Below are 21,552 nucleotides of genomic sequence, written 5' to 3'. Positions count from 1 at the left end.
TCTGCAGCATTTGATAGGAAACCACATTCATAGAACCATAGAATCATTTAGGTTGGAAAAGACCTTTAAGATCATTGAGTCCAACCCTTAACCTAACACTGCCAGGTCTACCACTAAACCATGTCCCTAAGCACCACATCTACATGTCTTTTAAATACCTCCAGAGATGGTAACTCAACCACTTCCCTGGGCAGCCTGTTCCAATGCTTGATAACCCTTTCAGTGAAGATATTTTTCCTAATATCCAATCTAAACCTGCCCTGACACAACTTGAGGCTGTTTTCTCTCATCCCATCACTTGTTACCTGGGAAAAGAGGCCAACACCCTCCTCGCTGCAACCTCCTTTCAGGTAACTGTAGAGGGCAATGAGGTCTCCCCCAGCCTCCTTTTCTCCAGACTAAACAACCCCAGTTCCCTCAGCCACTTCTCATAAGACCTGTTCTCCATACCCTTCACCAGCTTCATTGCTCTTCTTTGGCCACACTCCAGCACCCCAAAGCCGTGAGCCTCTGAGTGATCTTCAACCTTTCCTGTTTCAAGACCCACCAAGGCAACACCAAATCTGACAGATGTAACCGTCCAGCCCTTGCTGGGCTTCTGTGGTTCCCTCCGAGGTGTTTACTGGCAGAAGACACAAGCAGGCTGGGGGATGGCATTGGCTGCATCATCAGGCATGAACAACCACCTCAAATACTCAGAAAGGCAACTCGTCTCCCAGGTTCCCCAGGACCTGCCACAAGCTGGTGATTTGAGCTCTGCAGCCCCAGCGGCTTTGACAGGGGGAAAACCCTTCCTTCAGAGCAGAGCCCCTTTACTAGCACAACTCCTCCTTCACTCAGAGGTCCACAGCTCACGATAAAGTTCAGAGGCTCTCAATCTTAGGAGAGTGCTGTGTTACTTAGATTACAGCTGTTCCTGCAAAGTGATAACTTCAAAGGGATTTCCAGAGAGCGCTGTGATTTTTCAGACTGCTGGGCTCCACTCACACCTTCCAGAGGCCCTGGGGTGGCAGCTGAGAGCAGCTCCACACTCTGCATGCTGCAGGAACAGTAGAGCGATCACTCAAGCATCTGAACAGGCAGATGAATACAAACCAGCCTGAAGAAGCAGTAATTTTAGCCCAAAGACTGTTGCACAGTGTTGCAAAATGTGGAACGTCACCTGGCAAAGCAAATACCACTGCAAACCTTGAGCGCATTTGGGATGGAAACCTGAGGATTACAATTATTTCCTAAACTTCCCAGGGTGGCAGTTATTTCTGCTGCTCCTCTTGGCTCTGTCAACAAGGAGCTGAGGGTGGGAAATCTGCGCAGCCCAGAAGGGCCAGCAGTTGCTCCCAGGGCTCCTGGCCTTCCCCAGGAACCATGGTGACACCAGCTGTGGTGCATGTCCCATTAGCTGCATGTTCTCCAGGAGACACCTGTCCTGACAACTGTCTCCTTTTCCCTTTTTCAACCTATTTCCCCTATGCTGCCCATCCACTGATTCTATTAGCCCTGGCTTCTGGAAGCTGCTGAGTGGTTTCAACCAGATCTGAAGTTTCTGATATGCTACTCTTCCACCATTTGCATGAAAATCAACAAAAAGCCCCTCACTGGTGTTTCCTACTAGGGAAAGGCTCAGTTACCAGCCATGCTTGGCCCACTAGCTGGCCTGTCACTGCCTGTCATCACACGGGTGGCTGGACATTGCAAAAGCTGCTTGTTCTGCTGCTGGTTCAGAGCTGGGCACAGCCTGGGATGCTGTGTGGGATGACAGTGGTGCTGGGGATGGGCTCAGAGAAAGCAAGAGGCTGCAGATGTGGTGGGGAATGGAGAAGAGGAGCATAGGGAGGCCCTCACTGCATAGTGCACAGTAGGGCAGCAAGAGCAGATATTGTGGTGGAAAACACCAGGGACCTTGAAAGACTGGAGGAGTGAGCCATGTGAACATCATGAGGTTTGAAAAGGCCGAGTTTAAGGTCCTGCACATGGGTCAGGGAAATCCCCAATATCAGTACAGGCTGGGGGATGAAGGGATTGAGGACAGCCCTGTGGAGAAGGACTGGGGGTACTTGTGGGTGAAAAATGGGACACGAGCCCGCAATGTGCACTCATAGCCCAACTGTATCCTGGGCTGCATCAGCAGCAGCTGGCCAGCAGGTCGAGGAAGGTGGTTCTCCCCCTCCATTCTGCTCTCCTGAGACCCCCTGGAGCACTGCACCCAGCTCTGGGGTCCCCAGCACAAGACAGACATGGACCTGTGAGAGCGGGTCCAGGGGAGCCCACTGAAATGGTTCAAGGGCTGGGACAGCTCTGCTGTGGGGAGAGGCTGAGAGAGGGGGGTTGTTCAGCCTTGAGAAGAGAAGGCCCCAGGGAGACCTTACTGTGGCCTTTCAATATTGAAGGGGGGCTTGTAAGAAAGCTAAAGACTTTCTACCAGGGCCTGGTGTGACAGCACAAGAGGCAACAGTTTTAAACTGAAAGCAGGTAGGGTTTGGGTTGGACATAAGGAAGAAATGTCTTACAGCGAGGGTGGTGAGACACTGGCACAGGTTGCCCAGAGAAGCTGTGGCTGCCCCTTCCCTGGAAGGGTTCAAGGCCAGGTTGGACGGGCCTTTGGGCAACCTGGGCTAGTGGAAGGTGTCCCTGCCCATGGCAAAGGATCTTTGAAGGTCCCTTCCAACGCAAACCCTTCTGTGTTTCCATGAAAAGATGCCATAAGAGCCATAGTGGGGCATGAGAGGGACGGAGGGGTCACAGTCACAGGGACCTGGCTCTGCAGCCCAGCTGTAGCACTGGAAGGGAGGGAGAGGACTGCTTCAGGCTGCAGCTTGGCCAGCACCTCTGCCCAGCACATGTCAGTTTTCACATCATTTTCAACCAAAGAGTGGACAGAAGGTAATTCTGTCAGTGTTTACCCAGACATCCCCACCAGTGAAGGTGTGCATATGGTTTATGGCACTTGCTACTGTATCCACTATATAATGTTACACAAACTTGCAACGTAAATTCCTAGGGGGTTACAACACCGACAGACACGCCTGTGGCTGCTGGGTTAGCAAGTATTTTTTTTAGGAAGGACATGCTAAAGCCTGCATCTGTGGCCAGTTGTCTTTCTGCTGTGTATCTGCCCCCGCACCGCATAAGCCCATGAACGTCCGTGCGTCCCTCTGTCCTCTGGCCCCAGCTGCTGTGTGCTCTGAGATGTCCCACCCAGACACGTTTGGGGTCCCTTTGATGGGAGCGTGTCCTGGTGCTGCTGTCACACGGGACCTCCTGACCACCCCAAACACACACTAGAAGCCCCCCGAGCTGCAGTCACCCTTTGGCGGTACCTGCACGCTCTGCACGCCATGAATGCTCCTCAGGGCTTTAAGGACTATCCTTGGAACACCTTTTTTTCCCTCCCTGGCCCCCACCACGCACAGGCAGGCTGTCATTAGCCCCGCAAGCCCAACTCTTGGAGCTCGGGCATGAAAATGAAAAAAAAGAATGAAAAAACCCTCTTTTCCTTCATAGCTCTCCTACGGGCACCTCCACTGTCTGCTGCAAACCCCCTTTTGCTGCACTCTCCTTCCTCCCTCTGCACAGCCTGGGTGATGATGGCCGGGGTCAGACAAGGTGGCTGCGATGCTGTTTAACAAACACGTGAAGCAAAATGACTATTGACTGTGTTGGCCCTGGGAGGGGGAGTCTGGCTTGCAACAGTGTTGGAAACCAGTAGCACGGAGACATTTAGGATTAGAGAAAACAAGCCGGAGAGAGGAGGTGTGAAATGACATTCCGTATCTTCTTTGCATGCTTTGCTCCTCCCTCCCCCAGAGTGACTTGGAATTCCCACACTGCTTCCCACCTCCTTGTGAGTCCCCCGCCATGGTCTCTGCGGTGTCTCCTGCCTGGGATCTCCGTCTAGCCTGTCCACACAGCCCGAGATTGTCCCCACTCCTCCACGAGCTGCCCAGGACACATCGGCACTTCCCAGCCTGGGATGTCTCACCTTCCCATTCCCACCTGTGAGCAACACAGAACCCTCCCCACTCCTCTAGGAAGGAAATCCTGACTTGAGACAGGTGTTTTCCTGAATAAACCATCACACAGAGATCAAGACAAGGAGCTACAGGGGTCAGGCCAGTACCGTGAACACGCAGGGCACAATCCCGGTCTCTGTTCCTTTGGCAACTAGTGAAATAGCAACAAGTACCAGTCCCAGCTCCTGTGTTCTCCCTCCATACCCCCACCCCCCGCCAGGGAAACCCCGCACTGCTGATCCCACAGGGATGTCCTGCAATGCTGCCGGACTGTACGTCTCCTTCACTTTGGACAATTCATTGCTGTAATCTCCACTACAGCCCAGCCACTGATCTGATTTGTCTGGCAACGGCATCTGCTGCTCGGTATCATTCTGTATTCACGTACATTTGCCCAGAGATAGCATGGGTGCTTTTTTTTTTTTTTAGAAAACAAAATACAAGCATGATTAAATGAACTAATCTATCCTCCTCTTTCTCCCAAACAAGATTAATTGAGAATTGGTCTACTCAAGTCTGACTCCCTCCTACATTTTCAGAGGATATTGTCTGAGCTCTTATTTTCTGAGCATGTGCACCAGAGCTCCCCTGTGTTTCAGAACAAAGATCAAATTCTCTTTGTTGTGCTGTAACAGGGCTCTGAATGCAGCAATATATGAGATCAGAAGACAGTTCCTGCCCTATTGAGCTTACCCTGAGTTTTTCAGGTGTTCAGAGACATGTGGGATTTGTTTTGGTGGGCAGGGCTACGCTGAGAGAAGACCGAATTGTTCCTTCTCCAACTCCCATGAAGACAGCAAAAGAGAAATCACAACATGGGTTTAAGCCTGCTTTCTGGCTTAGGGTCAGTGCTGGACTGCCCTCTGGGATCCATTCAAACCACTAGCCTAAGCTTTCTTGTCTTTATTGTTATTTAATTTGGGTCAAACAAATGCAGTTAAGAGCACATCCCTTTTTTTTCTTTTCATCTAAGAGGTGGTCTGTGTTCCCCAAGCTCTGCAGTTCAGAGAGCTCGTGGTGCTAGAGAGGTTCACCTGTCAGCAGGAGACACAGTAATACCTGAGATAACATCGGAGAGCGTAACAGCGGGCAGGGCTCAGGCAGCTGCCCTTGCACCCTCTTTAATACCTGCACTACCAACCAGTGCCTGGGAAATTCACACACCAGATAGCAAAATGCTGGGAAAAGCACAACAGGGAGTGGACTGCTCTTCAGGATTTGCCTGTTTGATCACAAGAGAGATGTCAGGGCTGAGCACTGAACACATAGAACTTTGTATTTCCATCCTTTAGTATTGTAACACAGGTTTAGAATAAAAACAGCTCCCTTGATTTAACTTAAAACAGGATAAAAGAAACAGAAAAAAAAAATCATCAAGAGCTGTTTCATTGCAAATGTGGAATCTGCACACAGGCAGGTGGGGAAAATCAGCAGGAATTAAAATCCACTGACTTATTTCAGTACCAGCCTGTTCTCAGGCAAAGTCCCTCTCCAAAGCCAGGGACCAGCCTGGGCAGCCCATGCTACGGGAACCCCTGCCTCAGCAGGCACTGACAGGAGCCACTGATGGCTATTTCAGGGACTACTGTGGGCACCCAACTCACAGATCATCGGGGGTAACATCACGGCTTGTGCACCAGAACCAACATGTCATGCTAGCCCAGCTCCCCATGAACTGACTCTGGGGCTGCCTTTCCTCCTGCCCTCTCTCTTCCCACCCCACATGCTGCTGCTGCTCCCACTTACACACTGGGAAGTGCTGGAGATTGTAAAGAGCTTCAGGCAGAGGCTGGAGGCTGGGGTGAGGGTCACTGTCCCATGACCTGATAAAATGTCCCTGTCACTGAGTTGAGTAGGCCTGGACTGCATCAGCTCTGTGCCTTGAAGAGCTCCAGCATGATGCTAGAACAGGCAGCAATAGAGCTTGCTCTGATGGGGCTCATTTACTCACTTCTCGTAACAAAACTATTACAGCAGCTCTGGCATACTTCTGTATTAACAGGGCTTTGTTAATTGTCATTTGAACTAAGGTATAAATGGTTAGAAAGATTTTCCTTGATTAAAATGTTGTCAGTGATGGGGAATTCAACAGACCTCTGAGAAAACTGTTCCAGCGCTAGCCTTGTTTTAAAGTCCATGGCTGGTTTCTAGTAGGAATGCTTTATCTACTTTACATCAGACCCTCACTCCATTTTAGCTTTGTCAGCTAGAAAAGCCTAGTAACACAGTTTAATCACTGTAACAACTTGGCTCTAGCAGTCTAATTTTCTATTAAGCTAAATTACTGAGCCAGACCCAGAGAAAGACTCAGACACAACCAGCTGCTGCAGATGTTTAACTGCAAGCTCCAACACCAAAACCCAGAACCCGATGCTCCCTGTGGTACCCTTTAAACCTCCAGGGAGCTGCCCGAGTGGTCACCAAGAATGACAAAGCACAGAGGTGTGAGCTCCTCTCTTTTCCTCAGAGCACAGTATCTGAATTTACTCCTGATTGCTCCAAGGGTATAGTTCTTGGGTATGCTCCAAAGGATATAATTTTTTCACATATAAATTAACCTGGACCCGGTCTCCTCATAGACAGTAACCTCAAGGAAGTTCACCCTCTGAGAAGGATCCCTGCCCCTGCTTATGAACCAGGAGGGAAGATGTGAGAGGAGAAGGGCATCTGCTCAACATTTTCTTGTCAACGCTTTCTCACTGTGGACCAAGAAAAACAAACTTTGTTGGGCCAGAGGAAAGAGTGCACAATCAAGAGAGGGCCACTAACTCGGGAGGCAGGTCGCTGCTCTGCTGTCAGGGTTTCTTATCTTTTTGACATCACATGCGAATTGGCAAAAACTCAGCCATGGTTTTGACAGCAAGACCAGACCTTAGGAGACATCCTTCCTGTGAGTCTCCTGACCCATTAGGTTTCATTTCTTCTTCTTTAGCCTCCCTCTGCTCAGTGGCCCAGCTCCAGTGGGAAGCGTGCAGAGGGCTCCTCACCTGGATGAGCCAATGAACCACCCCGTGTTGGTGATGGCACTTCCCAAGGACCGCAAGAAAGATTCCAAACTCCCCAAAAAATGGAGCTGGATCTGGGGGTCCCAACCCCAATTCAGCCAGACTAGCCCACAGGAGAAAGCACATACAGTGGCATTGCATGAGGGACCTGCTCCTGCTGAGTTAGATATGGCTGGGACACGTTCCTCTAGAGGGGCCTTTGGGGACCTGAGGCTCATTCACTCAACTTCTGGCTGTCACAGGGGCTTACACAAGTGGGTTGGCACAAGATGCTCAAGCCAGAGCAGGCAATACACTTCAGCAGCACAGAGCTCAAGGCTCCATGGCTGGTAAAGGGACTCACACAGTGATTTCCAGTGGCAAGGGGAGTAATCAAGATTTTGGACTCTGAGTCTAGTCTAAATGCTCAAAATCTGCTTTGAAGAAGCCTTTCTCTGTGAAGCATGTTTTCCAGTCCTTTAACCATCTCATAACTTCACCTGGAATTCCCTCTGATTCCTGACTGTCCTCCTTGAGCTGTAGACACCAAAACACACAACAGCTGTCACCCCACCACCAAACCAAGCTGACACAGAAGCAGCCCTATTTCTGACTCTTTGGCTGGACAATTCTACCAGTGACAGGGAACATCCATCCTCAGAGCTGTGAGTCGAGGACTTTTCAGCCCTGGAAGTGGCATGCAAAGGAAAGAAACCTTCACCAGACACATACATGGAGAAAGAGGCACTTACCCACTCGTTCCAGGTCTCTGGGTCTGAGAGAAGCGCCAGTCTGTGTTAGGCTGAGCTTGCTGCGGAGAAAATAGAAGAGTTGTTTTAATACCTCTATTCTTGCCTTTGAAAATGAAAGCGAACTGATCCTGGATTATTTCAGTCTGGAATATCAGCGTGTTCTTTCCAAGTAAAGCAAATCAATTAGAACAAAAAGAAAGCTCCCCCTCCCCCTTTCTTGAGTATTTCTGAACCAGCATGAATACTAAAAAGCATGAGAAAAACCATTCAGCGAATAATCTTCCAAAGCAGCTCAGGAAACCAGGCTGTGAAAGAAATGAAGCATGAAATAAACTGATAAGGGCATCAATTCAGCAGAAGCAATGGTACCAAAGTAATGAGCTTGGAGGAGGGTGGGGGTGGCAGAGTTAATTGATACCGAGAAAGATGTTTTTAATGCCAGAAGGTAAAATGATAACAGACCTTCCTAATCTGTCCTTCTTCTGTCCTTAAAAAGGCCTGCCTGAGATCTTGATTTCACACATTGTATTTGAATGACTTTTCCTAGATGCTGTGGCCTCGGAGCATTACAATATTTTTCTGTCCGCAGAGAAAAGAATGAACTTCCGACAGCAAAAGAAAAAAGCATTATTTGTTTAGGAGACACAATAAACTTCGGACACAGCAGCACACTTTGTAACTTCATTAGTAAGCCCCCATATCACTTTCTGCCTGTGTTATTTTACTATCAGACAATAGAGATTTTGTAAATAAGGAAGGACACGAAGCAGGCTTGCATATTGCTGTTTGAATCATGCCTTTGTGAAGAGCACTAAATAGCAGAACTGTTTTCTGTCTGCAAGATGCATACTTCCGAAAATCATAATCTTCTTAATTAACTCCAGAATGATAACATGCTACCTGGAAAGGACAACCTTAGGAATGAGCAGTTCATAGTCCAGACAGTGGAACATCAATATTACAGGATTATTCTGCTTGTACACGCAATTACGAAGGAAAAGTGAAGACGGGTACAGCTGACCTAGATTTTTATTTAGTAAATGTGATTTCACTAATTTCTCCACAGCTTTGATGATTCTTATGAAAGAATATATTAGAATAAATTACTCCCCTAAAATAGAGGCCCCACTGGTACCCATGCTGCATGCAAATTAAGCTGTTTAAATACTTGCCCTGCGGATTTCAGATACACATTTTTGCACACGCTGACACACAATCCTGCACTAGATAAGACCTTCCCAATCTATATTTTGAATTCCTGTTGTAATTACCACTTTCAAATTCAGGACAGGCATTTATGACACAAAATTACTTTACTTTTTATATCCCAAAGTTATAAAAGCTACAGCTAAATACAGTCACCTACATCCATATTTAGACATCTGAATACAAGTGGCTAAAGTTTTCAAAGCACGCCGCTGCCTAGGTCTCTGCAAGCCCAAGGGCATGTAAGGTCACCAGGATCTTTGTGAAAAATGTCACTACGTTCAGTGATGAATAGTGAATTCAGCCCCTCGCTTAAAATGACCAAGCTGGAAAATGATCCCTTGTCAGGGCAAAATCAGTAATTAATAACATTCGGGAGTTAAGAAATGAGAAATTTCTATGAAGCACCTCTAAAATAGAGTAAAAGAAACACTGACAACTTTGCTTTCAGATAACATCCTCCCACATCGCAGTTCGTATGCCACGCAGAATCAAGAAGTTAAACACCCAGAAAATATGTTCCTGACCATGTTAAGAATCACTTTAAAAAATAAAAGAATATGAACGGGGCCAAGGGAAAACTCTCCACTTCCACAAACACACAGTCTTTGACTTTATAGTGCCGCCCAGCCCCTTCCCCCACCTCCATCAAGCCGAGCCAAAGCTTTCACCTGCCACCTCCCAGGAGGTGACAGTGACACACGTGCCCTGAAGCCACCTTCTTAGGTGGAAGGACAGACAGAGAACAGCCAGCTGGCCCAGATATTATGGACCATTGCGCTTAGCGGACAGGACAGTAAGAAACACCCTCCTCTTACCCCGTCGCAGGGACTCGCTAAGGTGCTGGTCACCTGCTCGTAGGCAGCCATGGTCTCCGCAGTGCTAGAATGGCTGAAAGGTTTTACAAAGAGGAAATCGCTCTGGTCAGACATGGGTGAGAAACAAGAGGTGTAATTCTGTGCCTGGGAGGTCAAGCCCGCTCCTCCCACGTCCAGGTACTTGATGAAGCCATCTGGCTTCATCTGCCCACGGAAATGGGAGGCAGGCTTGCGGCCAGTCCCTCGGCAGCAATCCGCAAAGGTCCAGCTGGCAGTGCCAGCTTTGAGACACCGGGCAGCCACCACAGCAAACATCACGCAGGACACAAGGGAAATGGACACCAAGGAGATGATGAGGTAAAGCGTTAGGTTGGTATCCTGGGGAGAAGATTTGGGGAGGTCCAAGGACTTGGCGAAGTCCTGAACACTGTTTTCCTCTGGAGAAATGACTATTACCACGGAGGCCGAGAGGGACGGTGTCCCATTGTCCCTCACTTCAACCACCAGCCTGTGGGGATCTTCTGACTCCCTAAGAGCCTGTGCAACCCTTATCTCTCCAGAGCGGCGTTCCACTTGGAAAGGCAAAACCTCTGCATTCTCCTGCAGCTGGTAGGACAGCCAGGCATTATGGCCACTATCAGCATCAACAGCTACAATTTTGGTGACCAGATAGCCAGGTTCTGCCAAGACCGGGATGGTTTGGTGGAAGGCAGAGCCCTTGGGGACGGATGGATAGACAATGGTGGGGGCATTGTCGTTCTCATCCAGGACGAACACGTGGACCACAGCAGTGCTACTCAGCGCAGGAGACCCAGCATCCTTCACCTCCACAGGCACCTGGAACACCTTGTCTTGCTCGTAGTCCAGAGCCCGCATGGTGTAGATGGTCCCGTTGTCCTGGTCTATCCTGAAGTAGGTTGAGATGGGTACATCCTGCATCCCGTTGTCCAGGATGGAGTAAGACAGCTTGGCGTTGCTACCCTCGTCAGGATCAGATGCTGACACCGAAAAAACGGAAGTTCCAGGAAAGGAGTTTTCCTGAACATGGGCTGTATCAAAAGGGCTGGAGAAATTCGGTGCATTATCATTCACGTCAGCAATTCGGAGGTAAAAGGTTTTTTGTGTGGCCCTCTGTGGGGACCCTGAGTCCACAGCCTTCACCGTGATGTTGTATCCACTGGCCTTCTCCCGATCAAGGGGACCATTTGTGACCAGCGAGAAGTGCTCTTTAAAAGATGACACCAATTTAAATGGGAGCTCCTTCGCTATCTGCAGACGGACCTGCCCGTTGTCACCAGAATCGTTGTCCTTCACACCAATGAGGGCAATCACAGTGCCTGGGGTTGCATCCTCCTGCACTGGGCTGGAGAGAGAGGTCAGCATGATCTCTGGGCTGTTATCGTTGATATCGATTAATTCCACTCGCAGGTGACAGTGTCCTTCCATGGCTGGGGAACCCTTGTCCCTGGCTCGAACTGCAATCTCGTAAGCACTGGATTCCTCATAATCCAGCGGGGCTTTGGTTCTGATCTCCCCTGTCCGGGGGTCTAAGGAGAACAGCTTGGTGAATTTACCAGGTGCATTATTGCTAGTTTTGAAAGAATATTCCACGTCCCCGTTGGGACCTTCATCCAGGTCGGTGACATTCAGCTTGGTGACCAGAGTGCCCACTGGCACGTTCTCCTCCAAATGTACCTTGGATATGGGTGGGTCACAGACAGGAGGGTTGTCATTTGCATCCAGGACATGGATGGTAACCCTGGCAGTGCCAGATTTCACTGGATTCCCTCCATCCAGGGCTGTCAGTGTTAGGTGATGAACAGACACTTTCTCTCTATCCAGTGCTTTTTCAAGTACAATCTCAGGCATTTTAACACCATCTCCTCTCACGTTGATACTCAGGGCGAAATGCTCGCTGGGGCTCAGCTCATAGGTGGAGATGGAGTTGGAGCCCATATCTGGGTCTTCTGCTACCTCCAGGGGTAGCCGAGTCCCAGGGTTGGCTACCTCAGTGATCTCCAAGACCACCTCCGGCTTGGGGAACTGGGGCGCGTTGTCGTTCACGTCGAGGACGTCCACCTCAATGCGGTGGAGCTGGAGGGGATTCTCCATGACGAGTTGGAGGTGCAGGGAGCACGTGGGGCTCTGCCCGCACAGAGCCTCCCGGTCCAGCCTGCTGTCCAGGAGCAGCACGCCCGCCGCCAGGTCCACCTGGAAGTGCCGCTGCCCACCCTCGCTCACCAGGCGCAGGTTGCGGGCGGCCAGGCTCCGCACCTCCAGCCCCAGGTCCTTGGCCAGGTCGCCCACCGAGGAGCCCGGCTCTCGGTCCTCGGGCACGGAGTAGAGGAGCTGGGAGCTGCTGGGAGCCGGCAAGCAGGAGAGGGCTGCGAGCAGCAGCGGGAGCTGCCATGGCAAACTCCGTCCCCCGAGCATCCCGTGCCGGGTGTGAGAGCGGAGCAGCGCGGAGCGGAGCGGCGGCGGCTCCGCGCAGCCTCCCCCGCCTCCCCGCCCCCGCTGCCGGCCCCGGCAGCCGCCGCCGCGCCGGAACCCCCGCGCCCCGGGGGGGTCCGAGAGGGTTTTGCAGGGAGGAAGCCGCCGCCGGAGCCGCCGGAGCCGGGCGGGGAGGGATGGAGGGGGCGGGGGGGGGGGGAGGGCGATCGCAGCCCGGCCGGCTGAGCCGCTCCTCGGCACGCAAAGACACACAAAGTCGGCGAGCGGAGGGGATGGACCTAGTGACAGTTTTACGTCTCTCCACAGCCCCCTCCTCCGCCTCCTCCTCCTTTTTTCTCCCTCCTCCTCCTCCTCTCCCTCCGCCGCCGCCTTCCCCAAAATACGCACGGCGTAACCGCCCCCCCCCCCGCGCCCCGCCGCCGCCACTCCGCCCCCGCAGCGCCGGGAGGGCGCCGGGGACTCCCGGCAGCGGGAACCCCCGCTCCGCCCCTCCCCGCCCCGCCCGGCTGCTGGGAGCCGGCACCGACGGCACCCCCTCCCCACAGCCGGCTGGGGGTGCCGCACCCCGAGCCGCTCCGGTGCCGAGCCCCGCAGACGCCGGGGCTGCGGCCAGGCTGGGGGACACGCTCCCGAGCTCACCTCGCTGCACAGGGTGGGATCCGGCGGGTTGGCCCCGGCTGGACCCGCCGAGGGTTTCACAAACATGAACTCGCTGATATCCGAGACCGGCGAAAAGCAGGAGCGGTAACGCGGGGCAGGGGGTGCCGTGGCTGTCACCTGGACGCCCATCACCGTGTCCCCTTGCTTAGGCTCATAGTGCAAGTGCCCAAAAATGTGGCTGGGAGGGGGCTGAAGCGTGTGGACGCTCTCCACGCAGCAGCCCTGGTTGGCAGGCGCAGAGCCCCGCCGGAGGCACCGCACGCCCAGCACTGCCAGTCCCACCAGTGAGACGGTGGAGATGAGCGCTAGGGACACGATCAGATAAAGCGTAACTGTGGGCAAGCCCCCACCGTCAGTGGCCCGAGCCTCGGAGCCCTGCAAGGCCTCTGGGCCCCTCTCCTCCACCAGCACCACCAGTGTGACGGCTGTGGAGAGTGGGGGCTCCCCGGCATCCCGGACCACCACCAGCAGTTCGTGCGCAGAGGCATCCGTCTCCTGCAGGGCCCGCATGATCCGGATCTCCCCGGAGCGCAGGGCCACGCTGAAAAGCCCCGGGTCTGTGGCTTCCACGAGGTGGTAGGAGAGCCAGGCATTGCGCCCCGAGTCCGCATCTATTGCCACCACCTTGGTGATGAGAGCAGGAGGGGCGGTGGAGGGGGAGATTCGGAACTGGGTAGCGGAGTCCTCCCCGGCCCTGGGGAAATGCACCCGTGGGGCATTGTCGTTCTGGTCCACTATAAAAATGTGAACCAGCGTCCTGTTCCTCAGGGCCGGGGAGCCACCATCAGAGACCTCCACATGGAACTGGAGATAGGTGGTTTGCTCATAGTCAAAGGGGAGTTTGGCAGAGATCTGCCCACTTGTGGGATGTATGGAGAGGTAGCGAGTCGGATCCAGGCCTGGATCTGTCCCACCAGCTCGCAGGATGGAATAGGAGAGGCGGGAATTCTGCTCCGAGTCAGGGTCGGCAGCAGAAACTGTGACCAGCACGCTGCCCACTGGGTTGTTTTCTGCCACCAGCACTTCGTAGGATGCTTGCTCAAACTGGGGCGCGTTGTCATTGACATCTGCCAGGGCGATTGGCAAGGTGGTGTGGCGGGAGAGCGGGGGACTGCCCAGGTCTGAGGCAGAGATGGTGACATTGTAGTAGGCAACATGCTCCCGGTCCAAACGGGTGCTGGTTAGCAGCGAATACTGGTGCTCATAGTCCTTACGCAGCTGGAAGGGAAGGTCTGGAGAGACGTGACATTGGACCCTGCCCTGCTCACCAGAGTCCCTGTCTCTGACGTGTATCACGGCCACCACTGTGCCCGGAGGTGCGTCCTCGCTCAGGGAGCTGGAGAAGGAGGTGAGAATGACCTCAGGGGCATTGTCATTCACATCAGTGATTTCCACCACCACACTGCAGTGCTCCTCCATTGTGGGTGACCCCATGTCTTTGGCCTCCACTTCGATCTCATACACCGTTGCCTCCTCGAAGTCCAGGTTGCCCTGGACACGAATCTCCCCAGTTTGCTCATCGATGGCAAAGATCTGGCGCAGGGCAGCTGAGTTGTGGCTGCTGAGGGAGTAGCGGATGTCTCCATTGGGCCCTTCATCCACATCGGTGGCGTTTAACTTCACCACGAGGGTTCCCAGTGGTGAGTTCTCCACCAAGCGGGCTCCATACGATGGTCTGTCAAAGACTGGGTGGTTGTCATTGGCATCCAGGACCTGAATAGTGATGCGTATCTTGCTGGACTGGGGGGGAGAGCCCCCATCTTCAGCAGTCAGCACCAGGTGATGGAAAGCTCTGAGTTCCCGGTCCAGGGCCCTCTCCAGCACCAGCTCAGGGAACTTCCCACCATCAGTGCGTGCCTTCACGTTGAGGTTGAAGTTCTCATTGGCACTCAGGTGATAGGTCTGCAAGGTGTTGGTGCCCACGTCAGGGTCCTGGGCAGGCTGGATGGGAAAGCGCGCACCCAGGGACGCCAGCTCGTAGATGCGCAAGGAAACCTCATCACTGGGGAACTCCGGGGGGTTGTCATTGATATCCAGGATCTCCACCTCAATGCGGTAAAACTCCACTGGGTTCTCGATGGCAAGTTTCAGGTGGAGGAAGCAGCGGGGGTTCTGCCCGCAGAGCTGCTCCCGGTCTATCCGCTCACTGACCATGATAACACCGGTGTTCACATTGACCGAGAAGTACTGGGAATCCGAATCGGACAGTACCTGCAGATTAGCTGCCGCCAGTTTCGCCACATCGGTGCCCAGGTCCTTCGCGATATTGCCCACGAAGGCGCCCCGGGTGAGCTCCTCCGGGATGCTGTACCGGATCTGGGCAGAGGAGCTGTGCAAGAACAAACAGAAAGAGAAGACAGGCGGCAGCCCCAGGGCCCGGCCCGCCTTCCCTGCCCTCGGCATCCTTGCCGGGTGGGCGGCCGGGGAGCGATGCCCTCCGCGCTGCGGGGCCGCGCTCAGCGCTCGCCGCTCCCATTCATTGTTTGGGGCGGACGCGGTCGGGCGCGGGAGGGGCGCGGGGCTCCGCGCAGCCGCCTCGCCATTGGCTGCGAGGCCGCGCGGCTCCTCCAATGGGCGCGCTGCTTCCCCCGGACAGCAACACCGGCGCCAATCGCCAGCCGCCGCCTGTTGCCGCGCGGCGCGAACCTGCGCGGCGCTTCCCCGCGCGGCGGCGGCGGCTCCGCGCCCCCCGCGCATCCCCCGCGCATCCCCCGCGCCGGGCCGGGGCAGCGAGGGCGACCCCGGGGATGGCGGGGGGGGGGGGAAGGAAGGCGCGGCCCGGCCGCCCGGCGAGCCCCGCACCGGCACCGCCTTCCCCTGCCCCTAGGCTCTCACCTGGCCGGGGTCCCGCAGAGTACCGGTAGCGGGGAGGAAAGCCCCGGTTGCCCTCGGTAGGGTCGCGGGGGGTGGGCAAGGCCGCAGGAAGGTGAAGTCGCTCCGGTCGGAGCCGGGGGAGAAGCAGGTGCTGTAGCACTGGGACTGGGAGTCGGTGGGTCGCAGGGTGACCTCCATGTACTTAAGGGTGCCGTCGGAGCTGAGCTGGAGCTTGGGGCTGGAGTGCTTGAAGAAGTCCCGGGAGGGCGACTCGCTGAGCCAGCAGCAGCAGCAGGGCGAGGCGGCAGCACGGCCTCTGCGGCGGAGGCACCGGGCAGCCAGGACAGTGACCGTAGCGAGCGCCACGGTGCTAACAGCTGCCAGCGCGATGATCAGGTAGAGGGTCAGGTCCGGCTTCTCCTTGGCACCAGCCAGGAAATCCCGAGGCTTGTAGCTCTCCTCCAGGGCTGCCTCCTCCAGGGCCACGGTGATGGTGACAGTGGTGGAGAGTGGGGGGTCACCATTGTCCGTCACCTGGACAATGAGCTGCTGTGTTGCCATGTCAGTGTCCCGGAGGGCACGCGTCGTCCGCACCTCCCCGGTGTACAGTGACACGTGGAACAAGGAGGGGTCGGTGGACTGTGGCAGCAGGTGGTATGAGAGCCAGGCATTGTGCCCAGCATCCGCATCCACTGCTGTCACCTTGGTGACCAGGTAGCCTGCTGGAGCAGACAGCGGGACCCTCTGTGGTGCTGGGATGTCGCTGTCGCTGGTAGGGTGCAGGATGGTGGGGGGGTGGTCATTCTGGTCCAACACAAAGATGTAGACAGTAACGTTGGCATGGAGCGGGGGGGACCCCGAGTCCCGCACAGCCACAGAGACAGGCAGAACCTGCAGCAGCTCAAAGTCGAAGGTGCGCTGAGCATAGAGGTTGCCATTGTCAGGGTTGATATGGACAAAGGAAGAGATGGGGGCACCCTGCACTTGGCCACTCTCTATGGAGTAAACAAGCCGGGAATTATCCCCATCATCAGGGTCTGAGGCAGAGACAGTGCACAGCAGAGAGCCAGGTGGGTTGTTCTCCAGGAGGAAGGCATCATAGGAGGGCTGCAAGAAGTGTGGTGGGTTGTCATTCACATCAGATATGTTGAGGAGCAGCGTGAGGGTCGTGGTGAGGGCAGGAGATCCACCATCCTGGGCAATCAGCTCCACTATGTACTGTGAGGTGGACTCTCGGTCCAGGCTGTCCCGTGTGACCAGGGAGAAATGGTTCTGAAGGGACCTGATGGCAAAAGGCACATCGGGGGAGATCTCCAAGCTCACATCCCCATTGGCCCCCGAGTCTCGGTCCCGTATGTTGAAGAGCCCCACAACGGTCTCTGGTGGGGTGTCTTCTGGCACCGGGTTCAGCAGGGAGGTGAGCAGCACCTCTGGGGGATTGTCATTGGTGTCCGCCACTTCCACCCGCAGTACACAGTGGCCCTCCATCTCCGGGACCCCTCCATCATGGGCTCGCACATAGATCTCATAGAAAGGTGATTCCTCAAAGTCCAGGGCCCCACTCACCCGGACCTCACCACTGTGGGGATCCAGGGTGAAGAGCCTCCGGACCAAGTCAGAGGTGTGAACCCCAAAGGAGTACTGCGTCTCCCCATTGGGCCCCTCATCAGGGTCAGACGCATTGAGCCGGAGGAGCAGGGCCCCCACAGGCGTGTTTTCCGGGACTTGCACCTTGTACGTGGCACGGTCAAAGGTGGGTGCATTGTCATTGACATCCAGGACCAGGACTGTTATCTGCACTGTGCCTGAGCGGGCTGGGCTTCCCCCATCCACGGCCGTCAGCACCAGCTGCAGTTCTGGCTGCTCTTCCCGGTCCAGGGCACGCTCCAGCACCAGCTCCGGGAAGAGTTTGCCATCCTGCTGCTGTTTGACGTCCAGGGAAAAGTGGGAGTTGGGGCTCAGCCAGTAGGACCCCACGGTATTGGTGCCCACATCGGGGTCCTGCGCGCTCTCCAGGGGGAAGCGTGCAGCCACTGTGGCAGACTCGGCAACACGCAGGGTGCGGTGAGTGGTGGGGAAGCTCGGGGAGTTGTCGTTCAGGTCCAGGATCTCCACTTCCAGGCGGAAGAGCTGCAGGGGATTCTCTGTCACCACCTGCACCGACAGCACGCAGCTGGCAGCTGCTCCGCACAGACGCTCCCGGTCCAGCTGCTGGCTCACCACCAGCGCACCACTGTCCAGGCGCACGGCGAAGTGGCGCAGGCTCTCCTCTGAGCCCAGGCGCAGCCTGCGACCCGGCAGCTCCTCCACCTTCAAGCCCAGGTCCCGGGCCACGTTCCCCACCACGGTTCCCACCTCCGACTCCTCGACCACCGAGTAGTGGATCTGCCCGGAGACCCAGCCCCAGCCGCAGAGCAAAAACAAACTCAGTACTTGCCATTTCCAGGCGGGTCGCTGGAGGCTGACTCTCTCCATGTCCGTGCGCGTCCGGCCCGGGACGCAGCAGGCGCTGGGGAACTGCAAAAAATCCCTGGGTCTCTCTTCCACGGCTTGGAAAACAGCTCCTGGGTTCCAGCAAGCTGCGGCTCCGGCTGTCAGCCTCCGAGCAGAGGGGGTGGGCTGGGGGAGGGGAACTGAATCACAGCCCCAGCGCGGAGGTGGAAGGGGGGGGGGGGAGAAGCAGATTCCCCCCCCCCGCTTCAGATCAGCGCCCAATTGGCCGAGAGCTCCGTCCCCTCTCGGCCAGTGGTGGCTTCACGGAGGTGCGGGAAGCGGGGCCCGAGCCGGCATCAGCGGGGCTGCCACCCCCGGCCTCCCCTCCGCCAGCCTGAGTCACTTGCTCCAACAGCTCCCTTCCCGTTCGCAGGGAAACTGCACGTCCTGGCAGCCTGGAAGCTAGGTACAAGCCCTCCCTGTGCTCTCCCCCTTCCTCAATGGTGGCTTCACATCATGCCCACAGACAAAGGGCAGCTGTCATGAACGCGGGCCAAGGGACTTTTCATGCCTGATGAAAAGGTGCTTGTTAGAGCCCTGAGGTGCCAGGGGCTCTTCTCCCACCCCTTTTCTCCCCTCCAGCTAATGCTTTGGCTACTGCCCGGACCCCAGAATTGCCTCTGTAAGTGAGGCATCACTGCCACCAGTACCACCATCAGCCAGGGGAGCTCGCACCAAGACAGGGATGCCCACCCCTGCCAGCCCTCCATGGATGTTGGAGGCAGAATGTGGGAAGGCAGAGATGGGTGAGCCACTCAAAACTAGAATGCAATTGCTCCACACACACACACACACATGGCTGGATGCCCCTTCCTCACCCTGGGATAAGGAAGGGGTCAACCTTCTCAGGACCCAAGTCACTGCAAACACACAGAACCAGCCGACAAGCCCACTAGACCACCATCAGATCACAACATCAGATTGGGACATTAGATTGGGAAGGAGGCCTGAGTCTCCCATGTGACAGACACACATATTGAAATTCTGTGGCAGACACAGCTTTGCAGCCCAGCAATCTCCTGGAGGGCAAAAGCAGGGGTCTCAGCCTCCCCGAAGAGGAGTGGGGCAGTAGTTTCCCCCTCTCCCTGTCCCAGAGGAGAGTGGCAAGCTGCAGGGTCTTAGCTTGGTTCACATCCCTGCAGAAGCCTTGTGCAGTCATGCCCTGGAGTCCCATCCTTGGCGCACTCAAAAGACACCCTGGCCCCCCTTGGGTGCATGCAGACCCCGGGGGCTGGGGTTCACAGTGGTGTGGCAGGCAAGGGAGCCAGCTCCTGCCCGGGACCCTGCCTGTACCCACCACCCGGGCACCAAGGGGACCTGGGGAATAGGTGAGAGAGGCTGGGGGCACCCATGCCCGGCACAGTGGACGGTGGCAGGGACACCATCCTTCTGGGCGAGGACAGTGACGGTGGATGTGCTGCCGTCGAGGGGCCTCCCTCCCCGGTGCAGCCCCTCCCTGCCCATTCCAGGACCTACGGGGCGGGACAAGCCTGCTGCTAGTCAGGGAGAGACGGAGCAAGGAACGTCGCGATTGGTGCAGAATATCGCCCGGGTCCCACCTACTGCCTGCTCCGGGGAAGAGAAGAAGGCTTTCTTAAAGGGCCAACGCAGCAAAACGCTGGACAAGTGGATTCCCCACAGTCCAGAGCCCGATACCTGCTCGGACGGACTCATTCCCCGAGGGCTTCCGACGGTGCCACCAGCAGGAAGCTGTCGCAGTAACCTTGACTCTGGGATGTGCCCTGTCCCCATCCCAGGCAGGGCCCAGGATAGCACAGCTGGGTGACAGACATTGCCACTGGCAACACAGGGTGCTGCACCCTTGGGAATGGGTTTGGTGCTGCTGTGCTGCCTCGGCAGAAGGCCCCTGTGAAGCCCACATGATCTCAGAGAATCCACTCAGTGTCCCAAGGTGGCTCAGTCACCAAGGGGTTGGAGCAAGGGACGGGCTTCACATGGGGAATCCTGCTGTTGCTTGGGTCTGCCAAAGCCCAGGATGGGGACAGTGGCAAGGCAGGAAAGGTGTGGGGTGTCTAGGACTGAGAAGGAGATGTCCCCCTTTCAGAGGGCCAGAGCTCACCCTATAGAAAGTCTCTGACCCAGGCTACCCAGGGAGCTGAGGGATCACTGGAGATCCTGCAGGACACGCCACCTGCCACAGATGGGGACAGCACCCTCCCTACTGCATCAGTTTTGGGGTCTGGCTGTTGCCCTGCAGAGCAAAGAGTTGTAAAGCCTTTGCAGGCTTGACACAGTCCATGGCATTGGACTGGATCTTCTTTGACCACAAAGACTGAAAATCCAGGGCCCAGTGCCAGCCCAGCTGGTTTCTCACTGTCAGTGCCTTTCCAGTGTATACTGAGGAGTAGGGGGGAGCCATGGCTAGGTCTTAGGTTTACCACCTGCCCATTATCACCTCCTTCCATTCCCACTCTCAAATCATTTACTGCCCCCACCCCCAGAGGCATCTTGCCAGAACCCTTTGGTGGAGGGGACATCCTTGTCCCCAGCTGTAGCACAGCCCACACAATGCAGAGGAACACTTGCTTCTGCAGCTGCTGCAGCCATTTCCACCTGCCACAAATGAGAAGTGCTGAGTCTGACCAGCGACGCAAGAGGAAAAAAAAAAAAAAAAATTCTGAGAGGTTTCTGCCTCCATCTGTGATTTGGCCACAGTGAGCAGGCGGCAGACTCAGCCCCACACCCCTGCGCAGTTTCCGCTGCACCTCACTTCCTTCTGCTCAGAGGAACCGGTCGCTCCTACTCACAGCCTCCATGGACACATTACCAGCATCTACCACCTTGGAAACCCATCAGATCACCCCCCTTCTGCTGGATCCACTACCCAGCCTCAGCTCTGAAGATCGAAGCGTTCCTGTAATTGAAAGCTCTCAAATTAAGCTGCATAATTCTCACTGGGGAAGAAGCACAGAAGCTGCCTGTCATGCACAAACGCCTTCCTGACTGCAGTTTGTTGAGTCAGGACATTAGACACCCGGGGATAGCATATTACAAATCATGCAGGGCTTGTAACAGGGTTGTTAAAACAACACCTGGGTGGAGAACTCACCATCCTGCCTAGAGCACAGTCCAGCTCAGTGGAGCTCTGCAAGCAACTGGGGTGGTCTGCAATCCCACCCCCCCACCCCAAAATGAACATCATCACAAAACTTCCACAGGAACAAAACCGGAACGGAACCATCAGGAGTCAAACATGAGGTGAGACATGGACGGAAGGGACTGCTCTGTGGCCATGGTCTGTCAAATGCAGGAACCAGCATCATCCTTCAGGTTTGCATGCTACGCTGTGGGAAGTGACACCCCAGTCCCCCACTGGCATCTGGTGGCTCCCAGCCCCATTTTT

At 55.3% G+C, this 21,552-nt stretch overlaps 1 protein-coding gene across 12 annotated transcripts in view; it reads right to left on the bottom strand.

Annotated features, from left to right (window-relative positions):
* LOC141949794 (protocadherin gamma-C5-like) overlaps nt 1-21,552 on the bottom strand; it is a 75,643-nt gene that overhangs the window by 14,714 nt on the left and 39,377 nt on the right. For 6 of the 12 annotated variants that reach the window (XM_074883807.1, XM_074883801.1, XM_074883806.1 and 3 more), the window contains exon 2: nt 7,747-7,805. In XM_074883807.1, coding sequence (XP_074739908.1) covers nt 7,747-7,805 — 59 coding nt within the window. Of the gene's footprint in view, nt 1-7,746; nt 7,806-9,770; nt 10,366-10,595; nt 12,492-12,860; nt 15,073-15,092; nt 15,594-15,716; nt 21,299-21,552 lie in introns of those variants that run through there. The other 6 variants (XM_074883800.1, XM_074883798.1, XM_074883808.1 and 3 more) reach the window with 6 other exon arrangements.

Source organism: Strix uralensis, chromosome 14, assembly GCF_047716275.1.
Source record: "Strix uralensis isolate ZFMK-TIS-50842 chromosome 14, bStrUra1, whole genome shotgun sequence".
Classification (NCBI taxonomy): Eukaryota; Metazoa; Chordata; class Aves; order Strigiformes; family Strigidae; genus Strix; species Strix uralensis.
This window is presented reverse-complemented; position numbering and strand designations above follow the sequence as displayed.